Source organism: Siniperca chuatsi, linkage group LG4 (assembly GCF_020085105.1).
Source record: "Siniperca chuatsi isolate FFG_IHB_CAS linkage group LG4, ASM2008510v1, whole genome shotgun sequence".
NCBI lineage: Eukaryota > Metazoa > Chordata > Actinopteri > Centrarchiformes > Sinipercidae > Siniperca > Siniperca chuatsi.
The window spans coordinates 1,965,328-1,982,416 of NC_058045.1; the positions used below are offsets into that span (position 1 = coordinate 1,965,328).

The 17,089-nt window shown below is 39.9% G+C and overlaps 1 protein-coding gene across 9 annotated transcripts in view; it reads right to left on the reverse strand.

The window, feature by feature from the left end:
• Window positions 1–17,089, reverse strand: part of ppp6r3 (protein phosphatase 6, regulatory subunit 3) — a 53,929-nt gene that overhangs the window by 25,726 nt on the left and 11,114 nt on the right. For 3 of the 9 annotated variants that reach the window (XM_044193193.1, XM_044193189.1, XM_044193185.1), the window contains exons 1-3: window positions 8,780–9,001; window positions 4,260–4,430; window positions 3,882–4,115 (exon numbers count right to left, since the gene is read on the reverse strand). In XM_044193193.1, the coding sequence (XP_044049128.1) occupies window positions 3,882–4,108 (227 nt within the window). In that variant the 5' untranslated portion in view covers window positions 4,109–4,115; window positions 4,260–4,430; window positions 8,780–9,001. Of the gene's footprint in view, window positions 1–3,881; window positions 4,116–4,259; window positions 4,431–8,779; window positions 9,002–17,089 lie in introns of those variants that run through there. The other 6 variants (XM_044193194.1, XM_044193192.1, XM_044193188.1 and 3 more) reach the window with 3 other exon arrangements.

Consider the following 17,089-nt stretch of genomic DNA (forward strand, 5'->3'; position numbering starts at 1 on the left):
TTGTTTTTTGTTAAGTTGCCTAATAATTCTGCACTCCCTGTAGAGCTGGAGGATCCTCCCATGACATTTAGATCCACTGTATGGGAGCATTACGGTTTCCCGGTTAGTTACAGCAAAAATGGACAAAGATAAGTGTCAAACTGTATGCCGACATTGTTCTGAACTGAAGTGGGGTATGTCTGTTGATACGCTTCAAACATGACATTTACGATGGCATCACCCTAATGCGTCGATTAGTGAAATGCGACAAAAACTGGAAGGCAAGTCCTTCTCCCCACAGCGTTCAGGCAGCCTCTCACTGCAGATTCGGACTGTGCTAAAGCAATAGCTAATGCTATCAAAGTGTTTATTATTGTGGATATACTCTGTCACAGAATTTAAGCAAATGGTCAAAGTACTTGAGACCCGCTACAATGTGCCTTCAGTTGTGCATTTTAGTCAGTCTGTTATGCCTGCCCTGTATAAATGAGCACAAGCTGCAGTTGTTCAGGAATTAACAGGTCAGTCTTACGATGGAACATTACTGACATTTGTATTATTTTTTCTTAATGACAATGCCTTCTTATAGTAAGTCTTATGGCCAATGAGCCACTGTTGAATGTTTAAATTTTTCTAATATTGTGCGTTTTCCCTGCTGTACCGAAAACGTACTGAACCGTGACCCCAAAATTGAACTACATACCAAACCATGAATTTTGTGTACTGTTACACCCCTAGTACGGAGCATCTGCATGCGTCACATTGTGGCTCAGTCACAGCTGCCGGAGACAATCCGCTGCCATTTTAGCCCGTGTGTGTGTCCATCCACCAGTGCGTCTCACACGTGGCTCTTTTCCCCTCGCCACTATCTTTACACACAAGGTCAATTTTTGCTGAAATAGCTTGCGTCTCTGAAGCGTGAAATGATGAATTTCATTTGTTTCTGACTTTGTCTTCACAGATACACAGTGCAATATACAGACATAAGCAATGGAGGGAGGGAGACTTTAAACCTCTGCTCTGTCCCCTCTTACTCTCTGTGATCACCTATACTGTGCTTTAATGCAGCCGACCTCATGAAATACGTAGTTGTTTTCATAAATATAAATCTCATAAATACTATGTTGACCAGCAGGTGAGCTGCTGAGCTGTAAACGAAAATCATTACCTTACAATCACGACATTGTCTGAAAAAATAAAGGCATGTTACTGACAGCAGCTGTGCTGTGAGATCAGCTATATTGACATTTAAAATGAGGGATGACAGAAAAAGTTAGGAGCAACAAAAAGGTTGTCATATTCAAGTATGGCCACAAAGCAGCTGTTACCATTTAAATGAGCTGCAAACATATATCTATGCTTGTAAAACACGCAAAATGTTGAAGAACAGGCGTTCTGCTCCTAAAACACTTCCTGTGTACACTGAAACCACAATGGAGCCGTGACTGAGGCGGAGTGCAGCGAGAACACAGCGCAGCTGGACGCTGTCTGCATTCGGCATAAGGAACTTGTCCAGGGGCCCTGGAACCATTGCAGGAACCAGAAACTTTACCTGCATTTCAATCAGAGGAAGAGGTTAACAATAGGGCTGGATACAGAACTTCAATACTTTTATGGCACCGACCGAATTGCTTCAATACTATCAAGTATCAAAAAATGCCTTGTCATTCGGTACCAAATTTCGATACCTAAGGAGAAAATCTCATCAGCTTCAGTGCGCCACCGTACCGAGATCTAATAATGCTGGTGATTGGCTGTCTAACGTTACACATGGTAGAAGCATGCAGGAAAAACACGACGTTACACCCAGAGACGGATCGCACTGTTTTTTTTTAACCGCCACCTGCTTATCTGCACAGATAACTAAGTGAACTTTGTGAACGCTGCTTGTTAGTTAGCCAGCGCAGCTAACCTGTATCTGCTTGTTGAGGAGTCCATTCACATCATCCACCGGGATGAAAGCCCTGGCGCATCCTCTCCTTGCCACCGCAGGGATGGATAACCTGGAGCTGAGGCAGGGAACGTTTCTGACGGCAAAATGGTGTTGCTTAATGTTACAGACCGGCAGATGGTTGTCAGATCCAGGCTAGCTGCTCTTTAGCACAGAGAAAGTAAGAGGTCTCACTCTGCCACTATTTCCCAGAACCACAAATGTTACTCACACAGTAATTTCCTTTTTCGGATTAGGCAGACTTGACGCTACAATGGTGTCAAGGTTCACAGACAAAACAACTGTTTTTGCTAGTCACCATTATTAGCTTACGCTAATTAAATGTAATACCTTTCTAGACCTTTTAAAGACCCTTTCCTTACATTTTAAGACCTCATCACCACTTCGAGTTGAATGAAATGAGTGACTAACCCAATGCAAGGTTTATTAAAATGAGTAACATCAGCAATCAGGCATGTGGCAAAGGACAAAAAAGCAGGAAAATACAGAGCATGGTGCGGTGCATTTTCCCATAATTTTAGACTAATATTACAATATTAATTTAAAAACCTCACAGGTTGTATTTCTTCACATTACACTACGACATAAGCAAAAAAAAAATGAAACAAATATGCTCACTGATGAAGTAAGCGGGATGTCCTGAAGTAATCCTTCATTTTCGTGAGTGATCGCACTGTGTGCTATAACAAATAATAATCACAAAATAACATTGGTTAAACAAGGCTTTTGTAAAGGGATTTGAACTACGATTTGCTCATCATCCCAAAGTCAGGGGGAATCCATAACCAGCTGTAGGGGTGGGTATTGTTAGGATTGTATCTTTATCTTATCCATATTCTAATTGGCCTGGTTATATATCAATACTCTTACCGGTTCTTTTTCATTACTAAAGAATTAAGTTTTTAATTACCTTTAAAAAAAAAAAAAAAAAGAATAAGTTCAAAACATGATTAGAATTGATGTATAATTATATAAATATTGTTTCTAGAGCAGCAACAGTAAAGTTCAAAATAGCAAAAGTCACTATATACACTCAATCTTTCACTGGAGACAAATCTAAAATGTCAGTAAAATAAACCTAATATTCCTTACATCAAAATAATGAGTGAATATTAGAAAGAATGAAGAACTCAGACATCAGTCAGTATCAGTACTTCCTCCTGTCCTCCTCTCTGCTGCTGGTGTGATTCACTGCCTGGTTGCAGGTACTGCTTGTAGAGAGAGGACGGGCTGGCTTGTTGTTTTTGTGTGTGTGTGTGTGTGTGTGTGTGTCCGTTTTTAACGGATCTGCATGTGCATGATTCACGTGGCTCACATTTTCAGGTCAGAAAATCCGGAATTCTGTATTAATCCGGAAAAATCACATCCCTGATACATACAGAAAACAAGCTACAAAATGTAATATCTCAGAAAATGGCGTTTAATACTTTTTAAAAAAAAGGGCCTTATTTGTAGCTAAATTGATTTATCAACTTTTAATACTTTAAAACTCTGTGGACACCCTGATGAAATTTTACACTGCATAGACTAACTGCTAACTAGTGGACTTTTCCTCTACTCTTACTCACCGTTGGTTTAAGTCAGTGCACCTCCAGACAGAACACCATGGTTGAATTTCAGCGTTAAGCAACGAGCTGCTCCGAGAAGGCTAAAATGGCCACCATTTCCCAGCTAATACTTTTAAACATTCTATGATTGGCAAAATGCTTTTATTGTGCACTACAGTGATCCATGAGAAGTCCATAAATTAACAATTTTGTACTGTATAATTTTATTGCAAGATATGCTGGGCCAATGCCTACAGTTTTACTTAGCTTGCACAACCATTAACAGCACATGTACCCATAATGGCAAAATGAATGGTTGCAATACTAAGTGAGGACTAAGTGAGACTTCGAGAGATGTCTACATGTGTGTCAAATTGCATTGCAAAAATTGTATTTTCTCTTACTTGTATTTAATCTTCTCCTCAACATCAGTACTGGGTTCTTGGGTGATGAAGGTGACCAGGTCCTCCATGCACTGTGGTCTCAGCAGGAAGTCAACCAGTTTGTGGTTCTGGGCCTTGCACTCCTGCAGGACGTCGTCCTCATCCATCACCTCGGTCAGCGTCACATCCTCCTTTTCTAACAGCGTGTCAATGTGGGATGTGGTGTGGAGGTCAAATTTCCAAAACATGATGGCTCTAAAAGATTGTGCAAACATCACCAACAACATGTGTCATTAAAATCAATACAAAATGACGTCTTCCATCAGAGGTTATGAGAATATAATAGATGACTATAATGATTAACTGAGGGATGAATGAACAGCTCTTTCTTCTTCCTACCTGTGAGTATGTTGGAGTCTAGATGGCGGAGCTCAGGTTATAAAGAGGTTTGTTCTAGTCTTTGGGAGTTGTGGCCCATTCCCAGCTAGCCGGACGAACAGACAGGCAGGCAGACAGTGGTGATGGACAGACTGACAAACAGCACACATACAGCAGTTCAACAGCACACACCTGTAAGGCACAGACACAGAAACAAATAGAGACATGATGTTAAAAGGAAGGTTCCACTGGTTTTCATGAGGGTATAGCAATTTTGATTATTATAAAAAAGGCACAAATCATTGACATACACCCGTACTAGTAGAGAAAATAGTCTTCTTTTTCTACACCATCGCCACATTTAAGAGTAGGCTTAAGACTTTCCTCTTTGATAAAGCTCATAGTTATGGCTGGCTTGAACCATCCCTTAGTTATGCTGCTATAGACCTAGACTGCTGGGAGACTTCCCATGATGCTCTGAGCTCCTCTCTCCGCCTCTCCCTCTCCATATGTATGCATTCGTATCCCATTACTGTATGTTATTAACTCGACATCTTCTCTCTCCTGTAATTTGGTGCTTTTTCGTCTCTCTCTCCTCTCTCCTTCTGTCGCTTTCAGCAGGTACTTCTGCCTCCGGAGCTGCGATTGTGGGCCACCTTCTGCCCCTGTGTTCCTGCTTGACAACTACTACTAACATTGTTATTTGTCTTATTACTATTATCATCATCACCATCATTGTTATTCCTATCACTATCGTTCCTATTATTATTACTTTATTAATATTACCACTACCATTACATTATTATAATTTTAAAATTCTAGGTGGAATTTGCATCGCTCTCTCTCATAAAGAGTACGGTCTAATTTCTGTTATGAATTGGCCCTATTTAAATAAAATTGAAATACTGTCCTACAATACCCAGTATTTCTCATAAACACAACATTCAGAGATGCAGTCTCTATGAAGCATCAACTGAAACTATACAAATCCCTTCTTAAAAAGAGTAACTAAACCCCCAAACCACTTTTTTCAGCTGAAAACCAATGTATATTGGTATTTTGTAGTATTGGTGATGGATTCAGGTCCCAGTCTTGACATTTTAGTGCAAACTATTTGAATTCTGACATATTGTGTCATAAGTATGCATAGTGACTGCCCTCTACTGGTTAAAACCTGGCTATTGCAATTGAATTTTGCTATTGGGTGATCTGGTGGCAGGTAACGTATAGGGAGGCAGCTGTCGTCACCAACCAACCCTCACCCTTCCTATAAAACCAATGTCTCCCGACTCTGCAGACTGCGGAGAGGAGTATTAGTGAAGAGTGGATTGAGTGAATTGTGTGGATTGAGTATAGTGATTGAGTTGTTAGATTGTACTGTTAGCATAGATTATTTACTGAAAAAGAGTCACATTAACTGTGATAAATAGCATGGCTACGGCTATGTACTGCCACTCCCCCAAAGAAACACACAGGAGAGCATCTTGTAGTAGGGCCACTAGCTCAGCTAGCACAGGTACCAACACAGTAACTCTCTCAAAGGGCCATAAATGTGCTTCTACTGATTGTCAAAGCAGAAAAAAAGCGGAAAAAGGGCTAGGTAGACAGGTAGCTTCTTATGACTACCACTCTACATCGCTGTCCATGTTATACTGAGCTCTCCTCCGTGCTCCCAGACCCTCCGCGCCCTCTACTTAGCCATTTGGCCACGCCTCCTACAGTTTTTGCTCCCTCACTCCTCTGTTGCATTATTTTAAATATGCTGGGAGGAAGGGTTCTAGCCAAATTTGAGGGTGTAGTTGCAGTTTAAGGCCGCGTTCAGACAGACTTGAGCCCTGTATAAAAAAAAAAATGTAGCCCTCTCATTCATTTGAATGGAGCCGGTCCGTCAACGCAGCGGGGGTGCCAACGCAGGGGCCTCCAGCAAAACAACGCAGGGTCGCCCGGCAAAAAAGTGAAACCAGGCTCAACTTTTGCTGCAAAGCAACATGACATCATCTGGCATGGCGCTGCGTTGGCCAATCAAATACATTTAAGTACACATTAATGGTGGATTATTTTGTAACATGAACACTATTTCTACTGTTTCTACTAAGATAAAATAGTTGCTGCTGTGATAACTTTCAAGAGTTATAAAAACACCTGTGAGTATTACAAATCGTTGTCAAATGCAGAGTTCTGGCGTCTGATAAGCCCTTAAATGCATAATCTGTTACTCAAACTCAACTTCCTCGATCGAGTTTCATTGTCTCACCTGTTTTTGGTCTGAAACAAGCCTAATTCTGCCAAGTAGCAAGCATTATCAGCAACAAGAACCACAGCTGCAACCAAGCAAAGACCATGACCCTGCTGGCCAATACTGTGTGACGGCACCTAAAATTCATGAAATTCAAAAAATAATTATATAAAATAAAAATAGAATCTTTTTTCCTGCTAATATCTTTCTCACTGTGATAGAGTAAGGGATGAGGAGAGAAAGAGGAAGAGAAACAGCTTTAAGCATCTTCTGAAATACATTCAGTGGCCACACAGACTCAGCAGCATCGCAAAAAAAGCCGATAAACAAAAATCTGAAATTACAGGTCACAGGACATAGTCATAAGGTTGTAAAATATTAGAGTGTTCTTTTGAGTGTTCACCAACAAATTATTATGACAACAGTCACCTCAACAATCAGTTGAATATGATTGTTGACGTGATCTACAATTCTCAGTCTATAGCACAGCCGTCTACCTGACCAAGAGACAATATTAATTAATATTCAAAAACATTTGAACTGCTTTACTTTTTTTTAACATATACCTACTTAAGGCTAGGTGTGCACTCTACAGTTATATTGCAAAAGAAAAAAATAATAGTGTCCGATTTCATCGGAAATCGGACTATTGGCAATAGGACACATAAGAACTTGATAACGTCCTGATTAAGCATGAGGGGAAAGAAACCTTGCTGTCAAAAATAGCATTTAGATTACAATATTATACAATATTTTCCAGCCGCAAGCAGCAACACAAGTCAAAATAGCTAAGCTTCACAAAACATTACTTCACACTAAGCATGAATTCCTTCCCAATAACTTGTTTTCTTGTGTATATATAAACACAGCGATTTGCTGTGGACAGCATATGCACGTAAAAAGGGGAAAGTGTGCACTGGCGCATAAACTACATTCCTACTTATATTGAAGAAGAATGAGATTATGCCAAGAAACATAATAGATGCTAGCCACTGTGAGCTCAAAACTACTTTGAACACTAAAATGTGGCTAGTCATAATCATACATTCCTGTTGTTTTTGCTGTAGGTTGTGTTTTTCATTTTATCTGTATTAACTCAGCAATAGCTGTGCACCAGTGGCAAAAGTGTTGCAACTACAAAACACATCCCTGCAAAGTCTTGATACTCAAAATCAAGAAATAAAACGTATCCCTCCATCATGGTGAAACGTTAATTAGCCCTGGAAGACAACAAAATAACAGTGAGACATATACCAAAGGCCAAAAGTAATAAAATACTCTAGGCAACCCAGCAGAACCTCAGGCAAACAAACTTTTACAGCTTTAACACGGTGTCTGATTGTGTGCCAGACACTGTCGCTGAGACCCAAACAAAATCGATCTAACAGAAACTAACGTTAATAAGCTAACGTTACTGACAGTTTAGATACATTTGTCTGGTAAATTCCCAACCTACGTAGCTTGCGCATGCCCAAGTAAAATAAGACAACAGCGTTTTCCATACATAAATCAACAGACCTGCTATAACCTATATACACACACAATTATACGGTTCATTTCAGTTAATTTCTAACCAACAGACAGAGCCTGTTGAAGACGCAGTTTTGTCTCAGAACGCAGCATTAACCGCAAACCATGACCATTAGTTACACTATTTTACCAGCTATACACTAATCGCACGCAACGTCAACGTTCCTGAAAAAAAACACGATATCACTGTAATATGCAGTTAGTTAAAATGAACGCCAGGCAAACATGTAATAATTCAAGCTATTGCTAGTTTATGTAAGGTAACATTGACTAACGTTATTAGCGTCTTGCTGTCGAAATACTAAGTTTGCTGTAACGTCAGTCCATTTCACGTTTTATACCAAGGCCCAAAACACACTACCGCTAACGTAAAAGAAACACACCGGCTATGGCAAACTGGCTAACATCACTAGCTATCGTTAGCTATTGTTAGCTAACCTGGTCACCTAAAATCAGGATCCGACTAACGTTAGGGACTAAGTCAAGTTAAGAAATATCAGTAAATTAGACTAACGTTAATTGGCTAACAGGTTGGTCAACTAAATATTGCTATGGCTTCCTTCCGTACTTAGTAACACTGATATGCAATGTTAACGTTAATGTTACCCCAGTCCTAGCTAGAGGTAAAGTTGCACCAAGAGTGTCTGACAGCATAGTGTTAAGATGGCCAACTATGCTTCTTCCTAGCCAGCTAACGTTAGCCGGCTATCTGAATACTGCTAGCTAATCGTCTCTTCAGCACCAACCAAGTACATAGGCTAGCAAGTGTACCTACCGATAGACAACGGTAAACGGCGACTCTCCAGCATGTAGCTTATCTTGCCATTAGCCCCGGGCCTTAACAAAACAAACACAGATAACACGAAATTTCGGTAAGGAAAATAAAGTGTTTAAAACTGATTCCGACAGGCGCGAAAAGGTAGATCATCGGAGGGCACTTTTCAAGATGGCGGTTCCGTCAACTTCAGCAACCCCTTCCCCCACTACAGCTACAGCGTTTGTCACTCAAACTATTACAGCAAAACTATTGGTTGTAATCCCATCGCTCAAACTAGGCCTTGAGGTGTTATTGGCTACAGAGCGTGCCATTTCACGGCGTCATTATTCGAAGTATAAATATTATGTGGCCCGGAAGAGCGGAGTTTATACTGTTTTATTAAGTGTATATATTTTGTAAACTTATGTAGTAATAAAATAAGTCAAAAACATATTTTAGTGTATCTGATTTGTTCTATAATCATATTTGGGTGAAATGTAGTTAATGTAAAACATTAACCCCGCTCGCACGTTAACATTGCAATCTACATCGAACATACTCTCACAGTACGAGCACGCCCCTGGCTCGCCGATAAACGCCCAATTTACTGAAGGTGTTGGATCAATATAGATAGTGGACAGGATTGTCACATAATTACCAAACAAGAATCACAACGGACAGATTAGTCCTGTTTCTAGCCTATGTAATCAACTGCTCAGAGCAAGCAAAGAATAAAACTATAATAAATAAATTATAGTGAAGGCAGCAGCAAAGTTCTTGAACATGAAAGTCTTAAAAATACAATGCAGATCTCAGTCAAGGCGAAGTGACCTCAGAGGGAAGCCCTCAAATTATACCATAATGTTTATACTTCTGTGGAATGCTAGAAATCTGATTGCAAATGGACAAGAGTTTAGGATATATCAATATATTAAAAACAAAACCAGATGTTATATGCATACAGGAAACATGGCTCAAACCAGTTCTAGATTTTATTATTAAAGGATAGAACCAGTGGAAATGGCGGAGGGTGTGCAATATTTATCAGACAAGGAGTAAAATATAGACAACTAATGACAGTACAAGAATTAGAATTAATAGTTATCAAAGTATGGACCAAAGAAGGAACTATGAAAATAATACATTTCTATAACCCATGCAAACAATTAGAGAAAGAAAAATTAGAATCACTTTTGGAACATTGGAGCAGGAAAGTAATCTGGTGCTGAAACTTAAATGCACACAGTAGATTCAAGATTCAAATGGCGAAATTTTAGAAGAGACAATGGATGAAAGGGCGTGTTTAAATGATGATTCAGGCAGACAGGTGACTTTGGTGAGGGGTACAGAATCAGCAATTGATCTCACAATGGTATCACAATCTTTGGCTGGAATAAGTAGTTAGAAGGTATTGAAAGGAAGCACTGTAGGTAGTGATCACTATCCAATATCTGTTAGTATATGATTACAAAGTGATATAGAACAGGATGAAAGAGAAGGGAGATGGAAATTTGAGGAAGCCAATAGAGACAGAGCACAAAGCGTCACACTCTGAAAACCACGCCCACCATAGGGGAAAACAATTGGCACCACAATATGCAACCAAGTGTTAGGATCCCCCACTTTTCCCATTCTTTCTGCTGATGCCTCACGTCTTATTGCCTGTATCCAGTTTTGTCTTCTTAAAAGCTCAGTTTTTTGGTTCGGCAGCTTATAAAAACTTAGCTCTGGGTTCTTTACCCTGTTGGTAGTGCATCCCAGCACACAGCAGTTTTTAGGCATTTTCTGTTGTTTGGTAGCAGACTGAAGTGACAAGGAGGCACCTACAACCAATACAAAGTCAAAAAAACTTTCAAATTTGTACTTAAGAGGGAATGGGTTTTGTGAGGGAAAAATGACCCCCTTTACACCTTGCATTAAAATGCGTTTTGGATGATTAGATTACAATCAGATAGTGCTTGACCACATGAAAGTACAGGAGTAAATGCACCCAAGACGCATTGAGGATGGATTGTGATCTGATTGGCCAAACCACCTCCAAAGGTGGTCAGGGGCGCATTGTGACCACATTGAACACAAGTGTAAATGCAATTGCGTTGTCAATCCACATACAACAACTTCCTGGGCGAAAATACTTACCGGGGTAGAAGAGACTGTCAGAATTAAATAAAGGAAAAACAAGTTGTATAATTTCAGAAAAAAACTTTTAATAAATCCTAACAATTGTTTTCATGTAATCCTATGCTCTAAATGGCCATAGTTTTTTTTACAAGGGAATAATAAATTTATAAATGGTCCTCTGGTAGCACGCTCAGGAATGTTACAGTAACAGCAGGCAAGCTGGCTTATCCCAGACAACAAGCACGAATGAACAGCCTTTACCTATTAAATGGCTGATATACTGTAACTACTCTACTTCACATATTTGAACATACAATCATATGTATAAATAAATAAATAATAAAATAACACCTAAGTGCATACTTTCTTTAGGCTACCCAAACAAGCAGCAAAGGAGATCAGAGATGATTAGTGTGGTCTGCCCTTCTTCTTTACTGATTGGGTGATTACAGTTCAAATTTATTGGCTGTGGCTGAAAACCACAGGGCGGGGATCATTATTAAACACCACAATGCGTTTAATAAACACATGTCACATGTGGTTTAAAGACCTGGTGGCTCTTATCAAACACCTGGTAGTAGTAATGGTATGTCACTTTCTGGTGTGTATGTGCGCACATGCACAGTGTATTATCATGTGTACACACATCCCATATATCATGTGATATGTGGTTGTATATGTCATGTGAGTTATGTGAGGTAGAGGGGGGATGTATAGGGCAGGTGAGCCATGTGAGGTGGGAATGTAGAGGTTAGATGAAGTGTTGCAGTTTTTTGTGGATGTTTTTTGTCTTTTTAGAAAGGTGGGACTGAGGATGACTTATCAATAAACTGTAAAATGTTTTATATGGTGTTTGGTATTTATTTTGTCTTTTTTTTTTACAAAAGGTCTGGCTGAGGATAACTTATCGATAAAAACTGTAGAAGTGTTTTATGTGGTATTTGATGTTGTAGAGACATATGACTATCTGGTTTGTTAAAATGTGGCTTTTGATGTTTGTTATACAAATTGATATTTTGTACCAGTGAGGAAAAAAGGCAACATCATGCTGGTTTGTGGTTGTGGGTTTTGTAAGAACAATAGCTGCTCATGTTTACATGCAGAGAAAATGTGACATACAGTGACAGGATTTCATGGAAATTTCAAGGGATTTTTTACAAATTGATCATTTCTCCCAATGAGGAAAAAGGGTGATCTCATGCTGTTTTTGTAGACCATGGAGGTCACTGTAAGGACAATAGGGGCTTGTGTTTACATGCTGAGAAATTACAATGACATATCCTTGTGGCCATTTGAAAGGATTTGGTGTGTGTATTTAATTGTATTTTTTACAAAGGTGTGACTAAGGGATGACCTGGCGATAAAAGGGGGTGTATTTTAAAGCAGACAGCTACAATATATAAGGATACTTCATTCTGGATATTCTGTCTCTGATGACAAACTACTAAAGCATCCTTTATTTCCTGGGAAGTATCATGGTGTTGATATATGGTGAGTACTGAACTATTATTGTAATAATTTGTTTTTAAGTTATGACAGAAAAACAGTATAAAAGACCAACATGAATTTCTATACTATGCTTAAGAGCTGTCTTAATAGGTGCATCCACTAATGGAGAACAAATCAATTTTCTACTAGCAATTGTGAGTTATTGTATAATGTTATTTTATATATACACTTTGTGATGAATTTGATAAAGAAGACCTATGGTCTCTTTATAATGATAACTGTCAGGAAATGGTAGATGTGACTAATGGAACAGAGATTGTTGAAGATCAAACAGGTTGTGGTAGATATTTTCATGTGAGGGAAATACCACGCTTTAAAAGGGGCAATAAGTAAGAACTGAGACTACTCTCCACTTGTTGAATTCATACTCCAAATCACCAGGGGGCAGCATGTCACGTATCAGGTCATAACTGCTGCTAGCTGTTATTAGACAGTTAGCTCAGTTAACCGTGCAGCTAACTTAGTTACGGTGCTGTTAGATGACTGAGCACCAGAACCGGAGTTGGGCAAATGGGCAACGGACCGGGATCCACAGCCTCCCAGTGAACGCGGCCAGACCGGGACTGAACACTGCCTCAATGACCGATGGAGGCCAGTTTGACAACAAGAGAAAGTGATATGCAACACTTTCACTTTTTAATCGACGGGTGATGGATGGTGACCTTTGATTAAACCTGAATTAAACTACGCCCCCTTGACCTCTTGACCCTAGGTGGCGCTATGCGTGGACCAATGAAGCGGGCGTGGCAAGCAGGAGCCAATGGGAGTGAAGCAGGCATGATGAGCAGCAGCCAATGGGAGCAAAGCAGGCGTGGCGAGCAGGAGCCAATAGGAGCGAAGGAGGCGTGGGAATGGAAAAACCCTGTAAATTAAATAATATGGGTTAGGATTAGCCAATGGGAAAATAGGTTAGGAGGAGCTTGCGTAAGGCAATGATTTTGTGAAAATGTGAACTAAAAAATTGAAGTTTGAAATTGACGAGTGAAACTCCTCACACAGGGTAGCTAAAACAATATGGGGTGCCCATGCCTGTTTTCAATTATCAGTACATCCCGTGCCCTAAAAGGTCAAAGTTTTTTGGTCTTTTTGAAGGCAGACTGTGTGAAGACAGACTGAGGAATGTCTCTTTTATGGCTTTATGGTATGTTGAATGCATGTCAGCGGGACAACACTTTCATACACACTTAGTACAAAATAAGGGTAAATTGCCCATAAAATCTGGAATTTGGGGACCTTTACTCACTCTTATGTTGAAAAAGATTCTACTTTAAATTTTCACAATATCAAAAGGGGAAATTACAATTTCCAATTACTGCCTTTAACACAGAGCCCAATGTCAAATGTACTTCTGTGTGAAGCTCCACGTGTGAGATCTGTATAATAAACATCACAAATTAGTCATTCTCTAGAGGCTGTCCAGCTGACCAGAGGAGATCCTGGGGATGTGATACCACATCAGTATTTTGAAGAACAACCGTCATCTCACCAGGAGCTTGCCTCAACCACTAATCAACTGCTGACAGCTAGAGGTCTAGTGCACAGACAGAGATCATGGATTCTCACCAGGTTGCAACCAGGAGAACCAGTTCCAGTTCTGAGAATCCACACCCTTCAAATACCAGAAGACACCTGAGAGCCCGAGGAGCTTCCAGCAAAGGGACTTCATCTGCATGCTGTAAGTCTGTTTGTTTTTAAATTGTTTTACAGTGCATTGTGAGACTATTCAATCAGGTTTATTTCTGCTATATAAATGTAATAATTACCCAGCAGGGAACACATGTACTCTTCCTTTTCTCTCCTTTCTCTCATTTTACATCATAAGCAAACACGGAAAGTTGTGTGCATGTGAAATTAAAGAGGCAGTGTTGTAAAATGTAATTTTCGTATAGGTATTTTTGACACTCTGGTTGTTATAAGCTATTATTGCCATTGGTTTGAGTTATATCTCTTCTTTCTTTCTCATAAGTATTATTTTGGTGTTTAGATATAGGGATAAGCTGTTAAGGTGAATTTCTAGGGTTTTTGCATTTGTTATTCTCGTCAGTCTCTCTTAAGGTAAAAACTGCTGTTTCTGGGTCCTTACCCTTTATCTTCACAACAAGTTGTGACACACACACCTACACACACAAACCTCAGCATACCATAAAGCCATAAAAGAGACATTCCTCAGTCTGTCTTCACACAGTCTGCCTTCAAAAAGAGCAACAAACTTTTAGGGCACGGGATGTACTGATGATTGAGAAACGGCATGGGCACCCCATATGGTTTTATTTACCCTGTATGAAGAATTTCACCTGCCAATTTCAAACTGCCATCACAGATGGCTGACCTTTAAGGGTGATGGTATTACAGGGGAAATGTGATATACCTTGACCCTCATTCCTCAGTCTGCCTTCACACAATCTGCACAGGAGCTGCAAGAGATGCTGCTGCTGCAGGCTAATGCTAGCCACAGTTCACAGTCTGCACAGGAGCTGCAAAAGATGCTGCTGCTGCAGGCTAATGCTAGCCACAGATCACAATCTGCACAGGAGCTGCAAGAGAGACTGCTGCTGCAGGCTAATGCTAGCCACAGATCACAGTCTGCACAGGAGCTGCAAAAGATGCTGCACGTTGACATTCATCAACAGATATCTGGACATTTATTCAACTTCAAAACTTTAATCATTTATTTTTTAGTTTACATTTTCACAAAATCATTGCCTCACGCAAGCTCCTCCTAACCTATTTTCCCATTGGCTAACCCTAACCCCACCTGCTTTGCTCACATTGGTTTATGCAAACTCCATCTACCCTCCCACATTCTTCCAGTTCATTCATACCTCAATAGAGAAGGACGTGTCTTTTTCTCCTGAAAGATTAGACTTTACAGACGGTAAGTTTGTAAATTATTTTGTATAGTTTTGATACTGATATTGATTTAAATTAAAAGATTGAATTATTTAATCATATTATTTAATTTACGGGTTTTTTTTCATTCCCACGCCTACTTCGCTCCCATTGGCTCATGTTCGCCACGCCTGCTTTGCTCCCATTGGCTCCTGCTCGCCATGCCGGCTTTGCTTCCATTGGCTCCTGCTTGCCATGCCTGCTTCACGCTCATTGGTCTACGCATAGCGCCAGCTACTTCCGGAGTGAGGGAGGGGTCAAGAGGTCAAGGGGACGTGGTTTAATTCAAGTTTAATCAAAGGTCAAAGGTCACCATCCATCACCCGTCGATTAAAAAGTGACAGAAAGTGTTGCATATCACTCTCTGACAGGGAATACATTACCGAGGTGACCAGAACTCTCTCGGGGTTAGGAGAGGCGTCAAGCCCAGAGAAGTGAGAGGGAGGTCGGGCATCAGAGAGGCAGTGACAGCCTGTAGACCAAGAATATTTTTCACAGCTACTGCAGTGGATTAAGGATTTATTTCGATCAGAGTTGGAACAATTTAAAGACTAACCAAGACGGTTTTGGTGAGTTTTATTTTGCTACTGTGAGTTTGAATGAAGTGTGTTTTATGATGAGTTAACAAGGCAATTAAGCTGGTCTTAGTTTGGTGAAAGAGAGAAACATGAATTCAGAAGGTGTACGGTTGTATTTTAGTATAAGTAGCTGTAATTAAACCTCTTCTTAAAAAGCTCACTCTAATATGTCTATAGACCTATATCTAAAATTCCCTTTCTCTCTAAGATCCTTGAGAAAGCAGTCGCAGTTGTGTGACTTTCTAAATAACAATAGTTTATTTGAGGATTTTCAGTCAGGATTTAGAGTGCATCATAGCACAAAGACAGCAGTGGTGAAAATTACAAATGACCTTTTAATTGCATCAGATAATGGACTTGTCTCTGTACTTGTCTTGTTAGATCTTAGTGCTGTGTTCGACACCATTGACCATCACATCCTATTACAGAGACTGGAACATGTAATTGGCATTACAGGAACCGCACTAAGTTGGTTTAAATCTTATCTATTAGATCGATCTCAGTTTGTACATGTTAACGGTGAGTCCTCCGTGCACGCCAAAGTTAGTCACAGAGTTCCACAAGGTTATGTGCTTGGACCGATTCTATTCACCTTATATATGCTTCTTTTAGGCAATATTATTAGGAAACACTTCATAAACTTTTATTGTAATGCCGATGATACCCAAATATATCTATCGATCAAGCCAGATGAAACTAATCAGTTAGATGCACTTCAAGCATGCCTTAAGGACATAAAAACCTGGATGACCTGCAATTTTCTGATGTTAAACTCTGACAAAACTGAAGTTATTGTACTTGGCCCCAAACACCTCTGAGACACATTATCTAAAGATATAGTTGCTGTAGATGGCATTGCCCTGGCCTCCAGAACCACCTCGGAGTTATCTTTGATCAGGATTTATCCTTTAACTTCCACATGAAACAAACCTCAAGGACTGCCTTCTTTCACCTACGTAACATTGAAAAACTAGTCCATGCATTTGTTACTTCTAGGTTGGACAATGGCAATTCCTTGTTATCAGGCTGCCCGAATAAGACTCTCCATTTGATCCAGAATGCTAGGAAGAAGAACTAGGAAAATAGATCACATTTCTCCAATATTAACATCTTTGCACTGACTCCCTGTAAAATCCAGAATATAATTTAAAATCCTTCTCCTCACCTACAAAGCTCTTAATGGTCCGGCACTATCATATCTTAAAGAGCTCATAATACCTTATTACCCCAG